General features: G+C 51.0%; 2 protein-coding genes across 3 annotated transcripts; both read left to right on the top strand.

Annotated features, from left to right (window-relative positions):
- The first annotated feature begins 6,604 nt into the window (after positions 1 to 6,604).
- Positions 6,605 to 17,342, top strand: LOC122378369 (centrosomal protein of 89 kDa-like). 2 transcript variants are annotated; one of them, XM_043359352.1, is made up of 12 exons: positions 6,605 to 6,911; positions 11,746 to 12,150; positions 12,407 to 12,871; positions 13,040 to 13,183; positions 13,646 to 13,774; positions 14,264 to 14,402; positions 14,656 to 14,836; positions 15,189 to 15,356; positions 15,591 to 15,678; positions 15,869 to 16,012; positions 16,352 to 16,521; positions 16,798 to 17,342. In XM_043359352.1, the coding sequence occupies exons 1-12, from the start codon at positions 6,903 to 6,905 to the stop codon at positions 16,913 to 16,915; spliced, it is 2,160 nt and encodes a 719-aa protein (XP_043215287.1). In that variant the 5' UTR covers positions 6,605 to 6,902; the 3' UTR covers positions 16,916 to 17,342. The 2 variants fall into 2 exon arrangements, with proteins under 2 accessions (XP_043215287.1, XP_043215288.1); XM_043359353.1 differs by having other exon boundaries at positions 6,630 to 6,803.
- Positions 7,134 to 10,740, top strand: LOC122378370 (tumor suppressor candidate 2-like). The gene is made up of 2 exons (XM_043359354.1): positions 7,134 to 7,204; positions 9,369 to 10,740. Coding segments are annotated over exons 1-2 (456 nt in total). The 5' UTR covers positions 7,134 to 7,202; the 3' UTR covers positions 9,823 to 10,740.
- Positions 17,343 to 20,616: the final 3,274 nt, after the last annotated feature.

Genomic DNA, 20,616 nt, shown 5'->3' with positions numbered 1-20,616 from the left:
AGTAAACAGCTCGGTGCTCTCTCTGCTGCGGGTGTGTGGATTAGTTGAGCGTAATGTTGGCCGCCGGGCAGTGGCTAATCAACCTCGACCGGAGAAACACAGTTCAGCTGTGGTGCAGCAAGACCAGACAACGACCCTGAACGTCTGCAGTGAGTGGTGACCGATGGCCGTCGGACAGATTGTTTGGCTGCTTTTACTATTGGCCACTGATGCCGCTCTGACTGATCAGGAGCCTTGCACTGCTGATCAGCAGCTGTCACAGCTTCTCGAGCCGCTGGTGGAACGGGCGGTGGAGCGAGCTGTGGAACGAGCGGTGGAACGAGCGGTGGAACGAGCGGTGGAACGAGCTGTGGAAGGCGTGGTTGAACGAGCCGTCGAAGAGTCTGCAGAGAGAACACTAACAAATGTTCTGAACAAAGCCTTGATAGACGGTCTGGAAAATGTCACACAGAGTTATCTGTCGAACGAGGCCATCTCTACACCGCATGGCAAAGTACGCCAGCTGATGGTCGCGGAGCCGGAGCCGGAGGTGACGTGTGACAGGTCCCCCCGGCCGCTGCCGGCGGACCAGGCCAAGCCACAACCAGCGACCGGAAAAACTCGCCTGCGCCCGCTCCTGTCAGCAGCTGCGCAGCCAGGGCGGCTCTCCACAGGACGGCGTCTACTGGTTCACCGGGATGCCGGTGCCGGTGCTGTGCGACTTCAGCCACGACGGCGGCGGCTGGACGCTGCTGCTGACGGCCAAATCCCGCGACGGCTGGAACCTGCTCAGTGTGCGCGGCCGGCGGGAGCGCTCTCCGTCTCTGGACGACAACTACTCGATCCTGCGGCACGCCAATGCCATCCGAGACCTGGGCAACGGCACCCGGTTCGCCTACCGGATCGAGACGCAGGCGGAGAAGGGCCGCCAGCGCTGGGGCGGCGTCTGGTTCGCCCCTCGATCTTACAGCTTCGTTCGCGAGGCTCCTGACCAGACACACGTTTTCCTGGTGAAGAGGTTTGATAAATGGAAGCATAAGGTGAGTGGCATTCGGCGGCGGATGCCATGGTTGAACATGCACGTGCGCGGCGGCGGCTCCGGAGACGATCCTGCCGTGCTCACCACCGCGGCACCTACTGGAGACGGCTGGGGCACGCTCCTGGAAGATGAGGGCCACGGTGCCTGGCACCACAGTCCCTGGATTTCGCCGGAGGCCAAGAACACCGGAAAGGTTCTTTACTGGATGAGGGAAGAGGCGATCTGAATGGCGGTGGTATTACCATGCTATGTATCATCGCCAGCCGCAGCTCCTGATGCATGCTAGAGCCGCCGCTAGCGCTATCATTTTACTGATGATCATGTAGCTATAGGCTGTTACCTTTATATATAACGTTCACTTTGATGCCTACAGATAACACACTTTTTTGCTTTATACGTTTATGCGGTACTGACATTACGACAATACATGCAATAGATATACGTGCTTCCTAGATCTATGCTTATACTAATTACGCCTAATTAGGTACACCGCTAAATATAGGTATTGTTGACAATTGACATGTTTGTTTCTCATCGACTTTGATGAATTTGTGGTCATGCATAGATCTCTACATACCAGAGACCTCGGTATGCATGCATAGCATAGACCTCGATCATCAACGACAACTTTACAATGAGTCGATGAGATAATGACAGCCAAATGAGTCAAAAACCAGTCAACAATGTGTCTCCCAATCATACATGAGACAGCTTAAAAACATTTAAAATGTTAAGACGACAAATGACAATAGCCGAGGTGTATATGCTTCACATATATAGTAGCCACACTATTTTTACCACAAAGCGCTAACTAAACGTGCATGCATTTTTACCTGTAGTGTTAAATGCCATTCTTGACAAAAGGATAACCCGTCTGTTCCCGTGGTCTCCCAATCAGCCTTCGTCGCCTGTCGAACGGGGCTATAACCGGGCCCGCGCACGCCCTCACGCACGGCGTCGGTGGCGGATGTCTGCCTGCGGGAAGGCGGCGACACCGACCGTTCGAGCGACAGCCGGGGCCGCGACCTGCGCACTGCCTCGGTCTGCGGCAGCCGGGCACCGACCGGCTGCCGACCTATACTCGGCGCCGAGCAGCCTTCAGGGGCTTCGCTTGTAGCTCTTGGGCTGTTCTTATTCGGACTCTGCAGGTAAAAGTAGCACGAAAATCGCAGTATACCGTTACAAAATTGCACTGTGACCCTAAAGTCACACACCTGAGGCGATATTAGGACATGAAAGGTCACCCGTCAATTATCCAATCAGGCATGCTGGAGCAATGCAGAATGCAGATGTCTTAGAACCATGAAAGAACGATATGGACCACCTCAAAAATGATATGTTAATAACATAATGTTATATGAACTTTCCGGGCCAGGTCATGATCATGACTTAGGTCGAATTTTCAAATTCGTCTTTTAAGGTCACAGATAAAACTATTTCGACGGTCTTAACGGAGGAAACAGGATGTCGAAAATTAATAGCATAACAGGCGTTAGGAACCTTCAAAACCTCCCAGGCGGCTCACCCGGTCTTACACCCGGTCAGGGGTGGAAAATATAGGTATTGTTCGCCATTTTCGTACCGTACCATCCGGAGCCATGCGAGTCAATCGCCTAGGGGGGGGGGGGGGGGGGGGTCGTGCCAGTCCCCACCCTAGTCAGTCACGATTTACGCTATGGAAAAGAGCCCAGCTGGATGGGGTTTACAAGCATGCTCTATGAAAGTTACATAGCTTTATGCTTCCTCACGAGAAAAAAACGACGCAGTTTCGTCGCCCGTCGGGCTCAATTCCCTTCCACCTGGATCCGCCAGCGATGGAACTTGGAAGGCACTTAAATTTGTGTGTAGGTATACCATATATGACATGCTCAAGGCCAAGCAGTCTCAAAGTCAAGGCTATAGAACTCCGGCAGGCTCTTCGTTACAAGCATCGAGAAAATCGTAAATGATTTCATGCGTACCTACTTCCCCCGGGGTCTCGGGCCCAGTCAGGCGCACGGGGAGTGTTTTCGTAACTTTCTGTTTCTTATCAGCACCGGGGCACCGTGCCCCCTTGATTTGGCCCTTTAACATTAGCCCTATGGGCGTTGCAGATGGAAAGAATGGGACCAAAAGTCAGGGGTGGATACTTTTGCCGAGTTGGGGTTGCACGGGCGCAGCGAATCCGCCGCCGCCCTAGCGGTGACCTTGACCTCCCCGTCTGTTGCGGCTCCAAAGTCAAGCCGGCGTGGAATTGGGAAAGTTCGTGCTACCCCAACTCGGCACAATTCTCCACCACTGTCAAAAGTCGGCAGTGCCCCCCTCCCCCCCCCCCACCCTAATTGAAGGTGTTGCGCCAGGGCCTCGTCTAACATGTTAACTGGGGGGGCAATTGCCTCCCCAGTCGAGCGGATTGCCCCCCCAGTGGCCAGCATTTGCCCCCCCAGTCAAAACGTGAACTTCTCACAAAATTACCTTCTCTGCAATGCGTTTTTGTTAGGAGTCTTATACGGATTTAACGAGAAACGTTAAATTATTTGTTCAAAAACTGTTCATACTCCATGACTACGGGAAAAGCCAGAGTTTTGTGATTTATAGAGCTGAGTACCCACTGTGATTCTGTGATTTTGCTACTGTGATTCAAGTAGCAAATTATCAATGGGCAGCTGCCAGTGACCCAACTCGTGTTTGTGTCCCCCCCCCCCCCACTCAATCAAACGCCCACGGCCCAACACGGATAAATATGTTTAGCACTGTCTGGTGGGGCAATGTGAGGGGGTAACACATTAATCTTAACTCTCGCCCGTATTGGTGTTTTTCCAGCCGCGAACGTATAGCGGGGGGGGGGCGTTCTACCTTGCCCCTTGCCGTTTCGCCCCTGATCGAGCTAGAGCTTCGCGGAGAAAACCACCGTGTTGCCCGTCACGAGAGGAAGCCGATGATGCCTCATTTTAAGGTCCTTAGTCTTCGGTTGACCTTCCAGGTCAGGTCTATGACCCTAAAGTCGGGAAAATCGCGGGACCTGTTACAACGTGGTAAAGGGTGGCTGTTATGTTTTTTTCGGGTGCTGATCACGAATATCATGTTAGTTAATTATCACAGATGTCTTCATGCATTTAGGCCAGGTCGGGTCAGGTCAGGCCAGGTCAACCAGTAAGGGTTTTGCCGGGTATTCGTAGTAGGTGGCAACCGCCTCTGGCTCTGACAGCTTCGTAACATGTTACGAAGGCACCAAAACTACTTCGTATATGTTCAAATGGTTGCTAAATTCGAATTCAGCTCCAAAAACTGGCCTAGAATCATGTAAAACTCGAAAAAGTGAACCGAAGTCATCAAAAGCCAATGACCTGACCTGACCTTGCGGTGACCTTGACGCCTACCCTAATGCATGGGAGCAATATCATATTCCATGTTTGAACTCTTGAAACCACGAAAAGACTGCAAACGCGCGGCTAATGCGAGCCGACATACGCCGAATCGCGATTCCGGCCAAATATGGTCTCGAAAAGAAGTCACAGGTCAAAGGTCATTACGGTCAGGGTCATGACATTTTCAAAGTAGGTGTAAAATTGACTAACGCGTGGGTACTGAAAGTTTCGTCGCGGTCAGCCGCTTTTACGTGAGTTATTCGTGAAAAACCGGGGGGTCCGTTCGCCCCTCCCCCCCCCCCCCTATACGAGCATGGCTCTTTTTTGTTTTTTTTTTGTGTGTTTTTTTTGTTAAAAAGAAAAATGGTCTCAGGGCTGTGACGAAAAACAAGTGGCCTAAATCCGGTGAGAAAACAGGATTTGGGGGTACCCTAGGTTTGGGTCCTTCAGTCTCTGCCCCCCCAGTGAAAATTCCTTAGACGAGGCCCTGTGTTGCGCCGCTACTGCTTGTTTAGGTACTACAACTTCCAGTTGGACGTTAGTCTAACGAATTTCGACCGATTTTCTTCTACCTTTATTTCTCCTAGTGCGACCGAGAACCTGGCATCCAGCTGTAGGGGAAAGAGGGTGAATTGCGCCACCTTTAGGAAAAACGCTAATTGTAAGAAAATCGCTGGAGATATAAGCATGCACTGGTAACCATTTCAAAGAGGAACTCATTGGCTACGATTTAAGAGCCTCCCGATCAATTAAGAATGTTTCGTTTGCTTCTGATGGCTGCTTTTTCAGAAACATGCAAAAGGGCGCATTTGCCAACAACTGCTGTAAATTGCGCCAGGGGGATGGCGCAATTAGAACCCAATTGCGCCCTATACTTTAACATGGCTAAGCGAATGAGACGGAATGCATACACCCCGGCAGTCTAATGTCATTGCGGCTTACTTAAACATTTATATTGTTAATCAGGCTGGATAAATAATAAATGTAGATATAAATCGCGATGTTTTTTGCCCAGGTAGATGACTTTACATGTGTCCGTACCCTTGTAAAAGTGCAACGAAAATGTTTACTGTAACCGACTAGATATATGTGAACGTATGCGCCTATACGGTTAAATTTTCAATCGTTTCTCTCAAAATTAATAATTTTTTATCGTTTCGACAACTTTATGACATCAGTTTTTACTTTTTTATCATAGCTGTCACCTCTCACGCCTGATTCCATGTTGAAAATGTCGTATTTTGTCAATTACACCACAATTTCCTAGCCTAAATGGCTGCTGCATTATAAGTTTGACAAGGGAAATAATTTGCGGACTGACGACAGCGGTCTGCTCCCCTGCCTGATATTAAACTCCTTCTTAATTGCAATCAGTTACTGATGCATTCATACTATAGCTACACCATTATTCTATTTGCGCCCCCCTGGCGCAATTGCCATGGGCGCAATTAAAATTGAGGTACTTTTTAATAAAAGCGTAGAAGTTATCATTAAGATGTTGAAGGAAGTTTACTGTTTCAGTGAAATATAATGAAAAAAAAGTTTTTTCTTTCTAAATATCACTCTGAAAATCACACAAATATCGCGAATTCTTATAGCCAACGGTTTAAAATGCTGCAAAAAAGCTAAGAAAACGCCGTAACATCTTTGATGGCGTATTGAGTCTTGCTGATTGGCTTCATCGGAGAGCTTGGACCAAAAAATGAACTATCCAGTGGTGAAAATAATGTTTTCGAACACAAAATTCTTAACATGCCATTGAATCCGTGGGAATGTTGGTGGGCGCAATTGGTTAGGAGGGTGCAATACACCCACTTTCCCCTACACTCCCTGGGCTCACACAACAATAACGAACAATGAACATGTAATAGCAAGAAGAAACACTGACGGCGATCAAGGCTTCACTCCTAAGCCGCAAGAAGTGACGTCGATTAACTTTTGTTTGTTTGTTTGTTTGTTTTGTTGGGTTAGGCCCTTTCGGTCGACAAGACCATTGCAGAGCCGGAAGGATGATAGGAATTAGGGGGAGACATTGGTCTGGGCAGGCACCCTAGAGAGTCGCCGGGGCTGAGCCCGTCCATAGGACAGGCCGACCAGCCCCCCAAGCACTTATAAGTAAAGTAAAGTAATCTTGCAAGCACTCTCTGCACCCGGCTACGGGGTGCAGCTTCCTCGGGAGCAGCGGTGCCACTCCAAGGGAGCAGCCCGCATGAGATAAAGTTGCCTGTCCAGCCCGGAAGGGGGTTGTGGCGTGGAGGAGAAGGATTTCAGTATCCTGAGGATAGAAGCACGGATAGGTGTCGATTAACTGTTTGTCAAGGCCCTAAATACAGTTTGTATTTTCTCTCGTGAAATAAAACTTATCAAACTTATCAATGAGCGTTGTCAAATTGTTGCGCTCTGGTTGCGCTATTTTGCGTTGATTTTACGTCACCTTGGTAAATAGTCGTCAAGCGTAGATTGTGGAAGAATAATACAATTTTTTTATATTTACAGACGAAAACTGCTTCATATGTGTATTTTGAACTAACCTACATATGCTTGAAGTAAGATGTAAATCCGCTTTGCACTTTTGTTATTTTAGATGCTATCGATTTCAACCTGGATTCTGTTTTATTGGAATGAAATGGCAATGGTTCATTCATGCATTTCAATTTTGATTTTACATTGCTGCAGATGCCTATCTCATCTTTTGCTTATTTTCTGTGAATTGAAGTTGAGTTTCAAAAGCACATTTCCTCTGTTGCACCATTTTACTTTGAAGAACGCAAGCATCCCCTGCATGCCACAAAATCAATCTACATTTCGGTGTGAATGAAAATGTGTGCTTAAGGAAAATGTGAGATGAAGTTTGTGCTATGTAAACCTGTCAAGTATATTCTATTCTGTTCAGAGGCTAAGAAAAACCTCAACAAGCCATGCTGTCAATGAGATTATTTATAGTGCGATTTGCGTTCACTCATACCTGGGAAATAAAAGTTAGGCTTTTTAACCCGCGCCGGGCCGGTGCTCTGAGATTCCGCGCCGGGCCGGGGGGGGGTGTCTGAACACCCCCCCTTCTAACTCGGCTCCTGGGCCACGTAGCGACACGCGGTAAGCGGCAATCGAAAGAACGTTCAAAATAAGGACGAAAACACTTCGGTCATTTTTTGGGTCAGGTCAAAGGTCAGGTCACCAGAGGTCACCAAAGGTCAAATGTCCACTATTTCAACATTTTGGGAACTGCCAACGGCTATCTCGGGAACCGATAGAGCTACAGCGCCGCGGAAAAGCGCATTCGATAGCCCTTTTACAGTCCTTTCTGAGTAATGTTCTCAGATTTGACCTCAGGTCAACGGTTTAGCCTCCAGGGGGCAAAAACTCCAAAAATAGCTGTTTTTACGAAAAACGTTTTTTCGGCAATAGCTTTTGACTCAAAAGAGTCATGACATTACTTTTGCCACCATCGTGTTCCTCTCGTCGAGACGCGTCGAATGAACTATAATTTGACCTTGAAAGGTCAACTTGAAAATTTGACCTCAGGTGAAGGTCATGACCTGACCGGAAAAGGTCATGTTGCATATCAGTCGATCCGCAACGTCGAGCCGAACACATCTAAGGCGTTTTCAGCGCTCTAGCACGTCTCTATCAGAAGTTATTAGCGAAAAACTGTTAGATTCTGTTCGTGACCTGAGATGACCTCGGGGACATAACGAGGGGTCACAGTTGCCATTTTCCGGTTCAGTGTGTCCATTTTACCTACATCTCGATGTTTGAGAGTGTCTAGAATAACGTTCGTGCAAAACAGATGCTTTTCAATTTTCTCCCATTGACTTATAATGGAGAGGTCGCAAAATTGACCTGACCTTAGGTCATCGATATCAAAATTCCGAGATATACATTTTATAGATATTGTTGCTCTTATCAATCGCTGAAAGTTTCAAGGCAATCGATCAATCAGTGTAGCTATGACGAGCATTCTTATTTTTTCTGAGGTGAGGTCACTTGGCGTGACCTGGTGACCTGACCTAAGGTGACCTGGGTCTGAAATTTTCACAACATGTGCGGAAAAGATGCACGAACAGGTGTGCCAAAAACCGCAGGGGGGGGGGTGTTCAAACACCCCCCCCCCCCCGGCCCGGCGCGGGTTAATGGCTGAGTGCTTTTGAGAGGAGCATGCTCAATTGTTCAGTGCCTACCGACTGACAGTTTATTCAATATTTAAATGTTTCCTTGAATATGTGAACATTTGCTCTGGCTTTTTTCACTTAGCTTGATGTTTTATTAAATTTGATAAAAATATTGTCAATACCTACCACACACATTTTTGCACATTTCAATTTTTGCCACTTTAATTGGGTGCAAAGTTCATTGAGATATAAAACCTGTCAGATCATTTAATATTGAAGTTTAATTGCTAAAGCAAAACAACACAAATGCCTGATTTTTCAAATCACTTAGGCCTCAGACATCAATAAATAAATACTGTGAAGCCACTTCTAGCATCTACCTGCTTTTCTTCTAACTATTTTGATTCATTATTACTTTTTTATTTCTTTTATTAACTTACTGTGGATGATAACAAAACTGGGTGTATTTATATATTAGCATTGTGAGGAATCATAGGAATCATTTTTTTCCCAATGATTAGAACCTGGCAAATGGCAATGGTGTATGTATAGTGCAAGTTATGCACCCTGCTGAGTTGAACAATTATTCTGCGTGAAAAGGATAATTGGTTATTACAAATGTAATATATTTTGGATAATACCAAGGTGGAAACTAGGAGCCATGTAGTACTATTCTAAAGTTGGTAGTATGGTATTCAAATATGTCACCAAAAGCTGTCAATGAACTGGAAGTGTGTGGATTTTGTTTGCAGTATGTTGTTGGGTATTTGATGGACAGTGGTTAGTGTGCTGGTATTAGTGGTTTTCTGCCGGAGCGAGTGTCGGCGCCCGGCGGACGCCGCTCGCGGACGGCCCGGCGCCGGCCGCTGCTGAGGGCGCCACCTCTGTTCGTAGGTGTCCGCGGACGGCCGTACAGAGATCGGTTCTGCCCAGTGCGCCTGTGCCGTCTGCCGGCTGGCAGAGGTCGGCCCAGCGGTACCGTCAGTCGTCCCACGGGGCTGGTCCGCCGGCCGCTGCACCGATGGGGGGCACCGTGTCGCGCGCCGGGCGGGCGCTCTTCTCCCACTCCTCGGAGGCGCCTCCGTCCACGGAGGAGGTCCGAGGCGGCGCCAGTGCGGTCCGCCTGCCCTGTAAGGCCACTGCTCTGGTGCTGACGCGACGTGGCTCCATGTATCTGGATGAGGACGACGACCTGGCGCATGAGTTCTTCGAGCAGGTGCCCGCCCGCCAGCCGGGCCGCACGCGAATGCGGCGCGTCAACGTGCGCAAGCTGCGGCCGCAGGGGCTGGTCAAGTACAGGTTTCCGCGGCTCCACGTCGACTTTCCGATCGTGCTGTATCGGGACTGAGCGGCGCAGGCTGGCCGCAAGGGTGTTCGGAAAGCGGTGCAGGCCCGCCGCGAGCGTATTCGGAAAGCGGTGTTGCTCCGTGTCTGGGAGAGTACCGTGAAAAGTCTGTGGTGGACCCACGGAATGGTGCATTGAATTGGTGCAGTGCTGATGCAATAGAAAGCCTGGAGAGTATAAAAGGCACGAAGAGACTGGTTTGATGTGACGAAGTTGCCTCGGTGCTTGGTACGAACTGGCGAAGACGTGGTTAGATAAGGACTTGTGTGGATTTAAGAGAGGCTCGCTTTCAGTTAGTGTGGTATCGTGTTGGCTCAGATACGATCGAGTCACACAGGGACGGAGTGGGCAGTGGGCACTGCGATCCCGGTCTGCGTCGTTAGGGACTCGAGATCTCCAGTGCGGGACGCCGATGGAGTATGTATTTATTGGTGATTGGCTAGACCGTTGTGAATTTAACTGGGGTAGTGTACTAGTCTAGCTAATGCGATTGGCGCCGTGCAATTTTCGTTGATGTCGGTGTGGGCTTGCCGAGTCGTAACGTTTGCTCGTTCATTCAGCGTGGGATGCCTGGCTACTATTGGTGACTACCTCAGGCGTTATAGTCTGAGTTGACGTGGTGAATGCTCGACTATGTTTGGTGCATGTGAGGTTTTGACAACGACGTGCGTTGCAGGGCCGGGAGGCTTTATTTGAGGCTTTCACAGCTGTTTGTGCTTGCACGGCTCACTGGCTCATCAGCAGCCGTGGAGGCTGTGACAAGTAGAACGCGCTACTAGCCAGAACTGTACTCGTGGTCATAATCGTATCTTTTATCAAATGTCTACCCCTTGCTGGGTGATAAACGTAAATGTTTAGCGCACCCCTCCCTCACAAAGACGTCGGAACGTATGTAATAAACGCGAAGCACTTGCTGTACAATTTGTGTTTCGTGCTGGTGAGGACGCGAGTTGCCGTGCGAAGTGATTTCGGGGCTGTTTCAAACGAGTTTAACTGAACCATGGATGAGATACTGAACAATATAAATTACACAGCAATAGCGAGATGATGTATGTACGATGGAGGAATTAAAGCATGCGTTTGAGGCGACGGTCAGTCCTTGGCTCTCCTGTCACTGAGTTCCTCGCACCTCTGTTCTTTTCGCTTTTCTGTGCACCCTGTACCTATCGCCGACTCTCTGGCTCTGACCTGCACTGGCACCGATACTGGGACGAGTGCGTCCCCACTGCAGTCTGGTATATAGTGGTGCACGAACTCTCATTTCCATAGTGCAGTGGTCATGACAGTTTTCTGGTGGAAGCAGGTTTAAGCATTCAGGCAAAACAATGCATTCATTGCATTTCAATTTCTGACAAGGATTTCATATGTGCGCAATGCTTTCTTGTATGCGTTGCTCAACACATATTGCTGTTAAAAAAATTGTTGGGCTCAGATATGCTTTTTGAGTTTAGTGAAGAACAGTTGTTCCTAGTCGCTATACAGTAGGGCATTCAAGTGAATAGAACTATCTAATATAATTACCAGTGGTCCATGAAGTAGACGCAATGCTCATAGCAGTATAAAACCTTCAAAACGTGCAGGTACCGCCCACTGGTCCTGCTTGCCCTACCCTCCTTGGTCCCACCCATCTCCTCATTTGTTTGGTTTTGCTAGTGCCGTAGTCCCATTGTATCCCTCGTTGTTTCTATTCCATTCTATTTTGTCCGTCTGATTATGCATCTCGGACTCCGAGCAGTAGCTTCATAGCCAGTAGCTTCCCACCCACCTCTTACCTCCCTTTGTCTCCTGCTTGTGTCCCGTACATCCCTCAAAATGTCCCGTCCCCTACCCGTCTCCGCCCGTCCCCCACCCGTTTCCGCCCGTCTCCCTGCCGCCTCCCTCCGTCCCTCCTCTCCCTCCTGACCGTCGCCGTGGCGTGGCCCTCAGACGTCGCGTGTTCTGAACGCGCTGCTGCCGCCGTGCGCGCTGGTGGCCGTCGCGGACGTGGTGGCCGCTCCTCGCCGTCTCTCGGTGTCACAATACGGCCGTGGGGACACCACCTACGTGCCGGCCGAGAGTCTGAACCCGCCCACACCGCTGGCCGCGCTAAGAGCGGCGCCAGTGCCTCCACCGGCGCCGGCGCCGCGCGGGTCGCTGACACTCAGTGGAGAGAGGCTCGGAGCTGAGCTGCAGGATCCCGAGGAGAGAGACGGAGAGGCGCCGGAGGCTGAGGGTGCAGAAGGCGCGGCTGCTGAGGTGGAGGAGCCGCCCCAGTGGCGTGAGGAAGGGAGCGTGGCGCAAGGAGAGACAGCCGTGACGACGGACTGGCAGCCGATCCGGGAGGCTCAGAAGGTGAGATGTTTGCAGTTTTGTGGCAAATAGATGGTTGGGGGGGGGGGACACGGGAGGGGTACACCACACATCCTGTGCTTTGTCTGCGGCTTGTTAAAAAGCATAGCGATGTGTCGGTGGCCAGGCTGGTAGGCGTCGTGTTGTGAACTTTCATAGATACAACTAAGGTTCGTATTTGAGCCATCAATAGATGCTACTTCTCTTTGTGCACTTGGAGTGATGGCGCCTTTTGCACATTATGACGTATGCTTATCAGTTCCAGAGTGCTGATGACTTGAACCCGCCGTCTCCGTCCCGCGGCCTGGACCGACTGCACGTCTCGGCTCCGGACCTCAGTTCACTGCGGGGCCGCTCGGCGGCGCCACCTCCGCCCCGGCTGGTAGCGCCTCCGCCGCCGCCCCAGCCTCCTCCTCCGGAGGCCGGGGACGCCGTGTATGACAAGCCGCGACGCCGACCCGTCACCGTTCCCGTAGACCGGCTGGTGGAAGAGGTGACCGCTCTGCGCAGGGACAACTACCAGCTGCGACACATGGTGCACCGCTCCCAGGCGGCGGCGGCCGGTGGGGAGAGTGCCGAGAGGGAGAGAGGGCGGAGGGAAGATCAGCTGCGCTCGGCCCGCCGGCACACGGACAGACTGGCCCGGGAGGCCGACCAGTTGGCGGAGGCCAACCGGCGACTGGCGGCCGAGAACAGTCGGCTGAGGGCGCAGCCCGACAGACAGGTAATGATGTTCGCCTGGTCTAATTGATAGGCTATGCCCCTGTTTAGACTTTAAAGTCTACCAAAGTGTCTTGACCTTTTAGCTGCTTGGCCGTGTTGTCCTTTGTGTGTTGAGTTCCCGCTGTCCTTTCTGTGTTTCTAACCTTGCACTGTGTCCCACCCCTCGCAGGACTCTGCTGCCTTGCGTCAGCTGGTGGTTCGGCTCAGCGAGCAGCTGTCCCGGCAGCTGGGCCAGCCGCCGGCCGAGGCCGATCTACTGAGCCGCCTGAACGACCCCCGCCGGCTGCCGCCCCTGCTGGAGGCCTATGATCAGGTACTGTGCCTCTACCTGCTGGCTACTCCACAAGTAGGACACGAACTAAATGGGGGGACTGAGCTACACCACTGGGACAATTAAACATCTGAACCAGTCTGAGTGTCCTCCAGCTATTTTTCGGGTATTTATGCATCGTGCCACTGCAGCTGTCTAGATGATTAAAAATGTTGATGGAATTGGACAGTTTTAGCAATGGTTTACTCTCATAAGTCCACTCGCATATTTACTGTTTCTAAACGTACCTTCGTATAATTTATTCCAAGCCGCCATCTCGTGGGGGTATCGGACCGGTAAGATCCCTTATCCCTTCGTCCGTTATCACCCTTATTGACCCCACTTCCTTCTCACTCTCCTCCCTCTCCCCACTGTTCAGGTGCAAGCAAACAGACAGCGGCTGCGCTCACTGCACTCTGCCCTCTCACCCTCCCCTCTCACCCTCCCTCTCTCCCTATTGCTCAGGTAAAGGCGGAGCTGACTGAGCAGACTGAGCGGCTGCGTTCCGAGCTGTCGGAGCTCCGCCAGCAGCTGCAGCAGCTCACCGAGGAAAACGAGAAGCTGCACGCCGAGGCCGCCGAGGCGCAGACCAAGGTGAGGGTGAGGTGGATAGGCCAGAGTACGAGCAGCCAAAATTACGGGCATGCCATGGTACGTTTAGACTAAAAGTACATATGTAGGTACAGACCAGAATAAATGTAGGCCACATAAGTACCTACTGCACGCTGAGGCCGCCGAGGCTCAGACCAATGTAAGGCGGTGACACAGAACGGTTTTGGGAGATACAGACGCCGCATACAGACTACAGATAGATCGAGATCTGGCTAAAGGATGGTCAGATCAAGGTACGACGGTATTACGGACAACTGACATGCCATGGTCCAAGAGTGGGTAAGGACGAGGGACGGAAGACATATCAAAGACGGTAGTATGTGATATCGACTGACCAGGGTTTGCCAAAGTGGCACGGGTAGATCAGGGGCGTGACTCTTCTCTAGCTGGAGCGTAAGATCTGCGGTGGCTATTACCTAATATCTCGCTCAATTTCGTCTCCATAAATCCTTCGTCTCCGTTCCCCTTCAGCCGGGAGTGACCCACCACGAGTGGCGCCAGCTGTCTGAGAACGCCCGTTTGGTGATTGAGGAGAATCAGCTGCTCACGGACCAGGTGCAGATCCTGAAGGAGAAACAGGCAGAGCTGACGGCCGAGCACCACCGGCGCGGTAAGAACCGGCCGAAAGGTTGTTAAACACCTACATCTGCTGTTAATGCTGCTATAAAAAGGCCATCAGTCCTGTTGCAGCAGTAACAAAATAGTGTTCGTAAGAAGTGTAATTTTTTCCTTTTGCTTTGGTCATGTGATAAATCTCAGTCTGTGCACCCGAGGTTACAGCGGTCATGCTGCATGTTAGTATTCCAAAAAGTAGCACGACGAGTCACCGACCCCCTGACCCGCGTCTACCGTCCCTCCGACAGAAGCGGAGCTGTCGTCGCGTCTCACCGACCTCCAGCAGACGGTCACGGAGCAGCGGGCGCGGCTGGAGGCGGAGCAGGCGGGTCGCCAGCAGCTGGCTGACGAGCGGGACAGACTGCTACAGCAGCTGGAGCGCTCTATACCGCGCGAACAGCACGAACAGGCCGTGGCAGAGTGTCGCAGGTAATCAGACGAGAGAGGAGAGGCAGGTAACCACACTGGGATAGCAGCAGAGAGTGCCTAACCATTCGGGGAAGAGCAATGTGTCTTTGATGTTCACATGGAAGGCGAATAGCAGGTAACCTTGCGTGGTAGCTTATCATGAGTAACCATACTAATGTGAAGTGTCGCTCGATGTCCATGTCAGTCTGTGCCCCTGAAACCGCAGTCTGTACCTGATGTCCTGAAGTCTGTGCCGTGTTCCTATCGATCTATCTGCTTGAGTGCGTAGATCATTTGCATCTGCACAGTCGGACTGATCCTCGCCCTGTGTTAGTAAGTCTCGGTGACCCATTTTCACCCCCTCCCCTCCCAGACTATTTGAGGAGCTGCGCGGTCGGTACGGCTCGGAGCGTCTCTCCCTCCTCTCTGACGTGGAGGCGCAGCAGTCTGAGCGCCGACGGCTGGTAGTTCAGCTGACGGAGGCGGCCACACAGCGAGCCGCGGCCGACACCAAACTGCGGGCCGCCAATAAAACCATAGCGTGAGTAGCCGATACGGAACCGCGGTGGGCCACGGGCTTGGACGCGGAATGACGGGACTCGGGGCGCCAACGTCATCGGGGACCAAGCTGAGTAATTGTATTGTGTTGTAGCCGCGGCTGTTTTCCACTTGGAATGACGTGCTCCTTGCCCACATCTCTGCAGGCTCAATCTTATGCTGTCTCTTGCTCTTGGCACTTGGGTTATTTATGAACTTATGTTTCTGTCCTTTTCAGTCGTCTGGAGCGTCGCATCTCCAGTCTCCAGGGTGAACTAGACTCGGCTCAGAAGGTCAACTCCGAGGCCTCCGAGCACCTGGCTGAGGTGAGTGACCTGACCTCGTAGTTTCCCCTCGCTCAGCGACGTTTGTAGCTTCTAACCACATGCCGGGTGAGATCTATCACGATATTGAACTTAGCATTACTTATTATATGACTTACCGAGCTCTCATCCAAAGTACCTGTTTTCTACCCGTTCCGCTGAATGCTGATCACGCCGATGTCTGTGACGTCAGGTGCTGTCGGCCACCGATCAGCTGATGGCCGAGCGCAGTCAGCTGGCTCGACTAAACTCTAGTCACCTGAGTGACGGAGACAAGCTGATGGAGAGATTCGGAGACGAGAGGGCGCACAACCTCCGACTCCGGGACAAAATTAAGGTGAGTCGTCTCGTCCGGGCGGGACAGAGTTATGTGGGTGACCTGTTACAGCTGGCCTGTCATGGCTGTCTAGTCCCGTGAGCTGGCACCTAGCTCACAGAAATGAAGCTGAGCTAGCAATGTTGGCCGGATGCCATTTCGCCATCTCAATGCTTCACGTTTTTCGTCGTGCCTTACTTCTCTCTGTTCAACGACCGGTAGCGTGGGTGCGGTATTTTATCGGTCGATGAGGTCAGGTGCGGAACTTAACTGCCCCGTGATGTCAGTAATGTGACGTTGCCGGCTCATCAGGTCGCCCTGGTGTAAGAGCGGTGACCACCCGTCTCACCCCGTCCTCAGTCTGTCCGCCGGGAGTGTCAGCAGCAGCTGGAGCGGGCCGATGCGGAGCTGGCCGAGCTCTCGCGGGCTCACGAGCTGCGGTCAGCCGAGTACGAGCGGCAGCTGGCCTTCCTGAGGGCCCGGCTGGCCGACGAGCAGCGCCAACTCGAGACCGCCCGCACCGACAACAGGTTTGTCATCTTACGTGCTGATACCACTGTTCAGATAGTTACTCCCGAATCGATAATAGGTCAGCAGCTGCCGTTCTTTGGTCAACCACAGGTTAGTCACGGACTGGCTGACAAGAGAATGTGTATCTGGAATTGGCAAAGAATTAAAACTCAACTGTCGACCACGTCCAGAGTTCATTCCATGGATCGTGACAACGAAAAACATTTGCTTCCCTTAGTTGATGTGCTGGATATATTATGAATAAATAGGTCTGACGTGCATCGTCGCCGTTTCAGGCGTGTAACGGAGGAGCTGAACGTGCTGTCCCGAGCGGCCACCGCCGAGAATCAAAAGCTGAAGGAGCAGCTGCAGCTGGTGCCGGAACGCGACTCGGGCGCCTCTGACGGCAAGTAGAGGCACTTCGAGTTCTTTTTTCGACACTAGATGACGTAACTCGCAGGGACCAACAGCTAGTCGATCCGTCCATATATCCGTCCGACTGAGTGTTGTTTGTGGCTCTGCCGTGTCATTCTCTCTAGTCATTATCTAGTCAGGCTGGCTGCCACCGTGAAACTCCTGCGGCTTCATAAGGATACCCCTTCCCTCCAAGGTGTCTTGCTTTGAAGAGGGATGTTTTGGAAGATGACGGCCACTGCCACGAGTCTGTCCCCCTTCGTTGGACGGTGACAGGTTAAAGCTGTTTAGCTAGCCCTGTAGAGTTCGTGTGGGTGAACTGCACAAAACACGAACGAACAAACGAATACCGAGATGATGGTGGAAAAGAAATGTTTGTGAAAAGCACGTCACTTTGTTAGCACAATAAAAAGATATTTCGACTTAACGTTTTGATTGGCATACCGCCGGCAGCCTTTGATAATTCACTAATCTCTAGACCTTTTAGGTCAACGGGACTGGATATCTTTCACTCAGAATGTCATTCCCAGAGTTGGTTATAGACTGGGCTTTGGTTACAGATTGGTCGCTCGTCATTCTCCCATCAGTGTCGCCTAGTTATTGTCATTAAATATTGTTTTCAGTTCATTTCATTGGGTCGATGTCGGTCTATGGTCTCGTCCTGCCTTATTTTTGCCCCTGCCCACCACCGCCTCCACCCCTGCCCTGTACCGCGCCTCGCTGCCCACGTCAGAGCTATATCACCTGTAGTCTGTACACAGCACTCCGATAATGAAGATCGGATCAGTTGCATTGATCGCAGCGCTAATATTGGCCGGTACGAGGGATCCTTTTAATACCGACTCACCCGCCTCCGCCCCCACACCAGTCCCCCCCCCCCCCCACCCCCCTCACAGCCCTCCGAGGCTTTCAAGGAAACGGGCATTACAGAACCGTGATCTGTCCGTTTCTATGTGACCATCGGTAAGAACTACGGGGCATTGTCATGTCTCCAACTTGCCCGTGTATCGATGCGAATGCTCCTAACGAAGTACAGAGCCGGATCTTTGGTTGAGGTGTATTATCTTCCACGGTTTTTGTGCTGTGACTGTGACTAGATTCTACTAGTCGTGTTACGTTCGGACTGTGTTGTGGCTTTAACGCCGGTTTCCATTCCCTCACATCCGTACCGTGTTGACTGCGAAGCTTGCTTCCGCTGCCCACTGCATATGTTCATTTGATCAGTTTTGTGATAGAGATGTCTGCGTTACATTCGGACCATGTTGAGACTGTGGAACTGGTTTCCATACCCATTTTTACACTCGTACCTTGTAATGTCCGCCTGGTCACAGTTCCGTGTCCCGTGTTAACTGTAGCGTCTGACCGGTGTTTTGGTGCCGCCGGCCGGCAGCGATCGACCTGTCCGCCGCCCTGCCCGGTGGGTCACTCCGTGTTTACGGAGCGGTAGCCCGGGGGACGTCGGCGGCGGCTCCGTTCGTTAGCGGCAGCTCGTCAGATCCCGGGCCCCGATAGCCCCCCCCCCCCCCCGCCGACCGACCCCCGGGGTGTAAATTACTCCCACCGTGCCGCTGAGCCCCGCTGACGGCAAGTCACCGGCCGCCGCTGGATTTAGGGCTGCAGAAATGCCAGCAGCGTCTCACAATGAGGACATATATCAGAATGGTGAAATGTCACGGCATTGAGTGGCCACGAAACCCCGGCTTTCGCCGAAAACTGGCGTAAATAATGGACCGTGATGAGGTTGTCTTATGTTGGATTAGTTCACATACTAGCGCCAGTTAGCTCGCGAATTAAGCATATCTACATCAACTAAAGTTTGTTTGCACTTTGCAGTGCATGAGTCCAAGCACGTCCACACCCTAAAGACCTTATGTGCGACGGAGCAATCGAATCAAACATAACTTTCAATATAGGGCCCATCATATTGCACACACTTATTGGCGTGACAATGTAATGTAAACGTACTTTTTTTCTCCCGCTTAAGGCGGCCGCACACTGAGCCATTCGGCGGGCGAGATTCCGCAAAAGCGGAATGTCGCGGGCGACATTCCTACAGCGGCTTTCCGCTTGTTTTCAGCAGTTTACAGGACCATTCGGCGGTGCGATTTTCTACTTAGTATTTTCAGGAACTTTATGTGAAACATTTTATGATAAATATAAACGAATGCAAACTAAATACATTTAAGCAAATACAATATTTGCTTATTAAATGCGATTATGCTATATTTCTGTACAATAAAGTTTTGAATATCTATTAATTTGACATAATTACTGGAGGAAGTTGCAAAAAATAAAGCTCGTGATTAATGTAAACAACCGTGTTTGTCGACAAATGCAAGAAACCTAAAGACAATTGTGGAGAGGCACATAGTAACCCATTATTGGAATAGGGACCGTGTATATCACACCACGGTGAGATTTACACAATACCGGCCATTTGTGTAAATCACACCCACCCCGGTGTGATATACACAAAATCTACTACGTAGTGTAAATCACACCCGGGTGAGGAATACACAGAGAGGGCAGCTGTGTGTATATCTCACCACGATGTGACGTCATAGCAACGCTGAACGTCCATTGGTCAGAGCAGTGACTCTGCTCGCCCATTGGTCAGATCAGACTAAGCACTACGAATATTCCGGCGGGATTCCGGGCGTCCTCTCTCTCGAATTCAGCTGACCGCCTGGCCTAGTGGTGAAGGTGCTTGCACCATGATACGGATGTTGCGGGTTCGAGTCCCGTCGGTGCGGGCGCTTTTTCCCGCATTTTCGCTTTTCCTTGGTAGCGGTGGGTTCGCTGCCGACCGACAAGTTTAAAAGCACCAATACAATATGGAAAGCGACGTCTGAATGCTCGTGGCGAAGCGGTGCAGTGCCGAAGGCAATGCCTTAGGAGAGATTACAGGCAATGGTAAGTCAAATATTTTTAGGTTAAGTGGTTGTGTATCTGGCTTCAGGCCGAAGGCCTGAAGCCTGATGGACAACCACTTAACCTAAAAATATTTGACTTACCATTGCTTGCAATCTCTTCATGCGAGTACCTTCTTCCTCATCCACGGGTAGGCAAAAATCAGTAGGTCAGGTTAGGTTAGGTTAGGTTAGGTTAGGTTAGGTTAGGTTAGGTTAGGTCAGGTCAGGTCAGGTCTAAGGTTTGGTTAAGTGTCTTGTTACCGTGCCTACTGTGTAAATCTCACCCAGGTGCTGCGTGGTTTGACACCCAGGTGTGATTTACCCACTACCGAGCACACAGTGTATATCACACCCTGATGAGATTTACACATTGGCTAGGCCTACTGTGTAAATCACACCCAGGTGCTGCGTGGTTTGACACCCAGGTGTGATTTACACACTAGGAGCACATTGTGTATATCACACCACGGTGTGATTTACGCATTTGCCGGGCCTACTGTGTAAATCACACCCAGGTGCTGCGTGGTCTGACACCCGGGTGTGATTTACACACTAGGAGCACATTGTGTATATCACACCCCGGTGTGATTTACGCATTGCCGGCCCACTGTGTAAATCACACTCCGCGTGGTGTGATATACACAGGAGTAGTGTATTGTGTAAATCACACCCGGGTGAGGTTTACACTACAGTGCGATGCATTATGTAAATCTCACCGTGGTGTGATATACACGCGTCCATTGGAATAACCAATGAAGTGTATAAAAACCATTTAATATGGGGAAAGAA

The sequence above is a fragment of the Amphibalanus amphitrite genome, unplaced genomic scaffold, assembly GCF_019059575.1.
Source record: "Amphibalanus amphitrite isolate SeventyFive unplaced genomic scaffold, NRLGWU_Aamphi_draft 000058F_arrow, whole genome shotgun sequence".
Lineage (NCBI taxonomy): Eukaryota > Metazoa > Arthropoda > Thecostraca > Balanomorpha > Balanidae > Amphibalanus > Amphibalanus amphitrite.
Note: the sequence above shows the minus strand (reverse complement) of the source record. Positions and strands in the feature narration are given on the sequence as shown.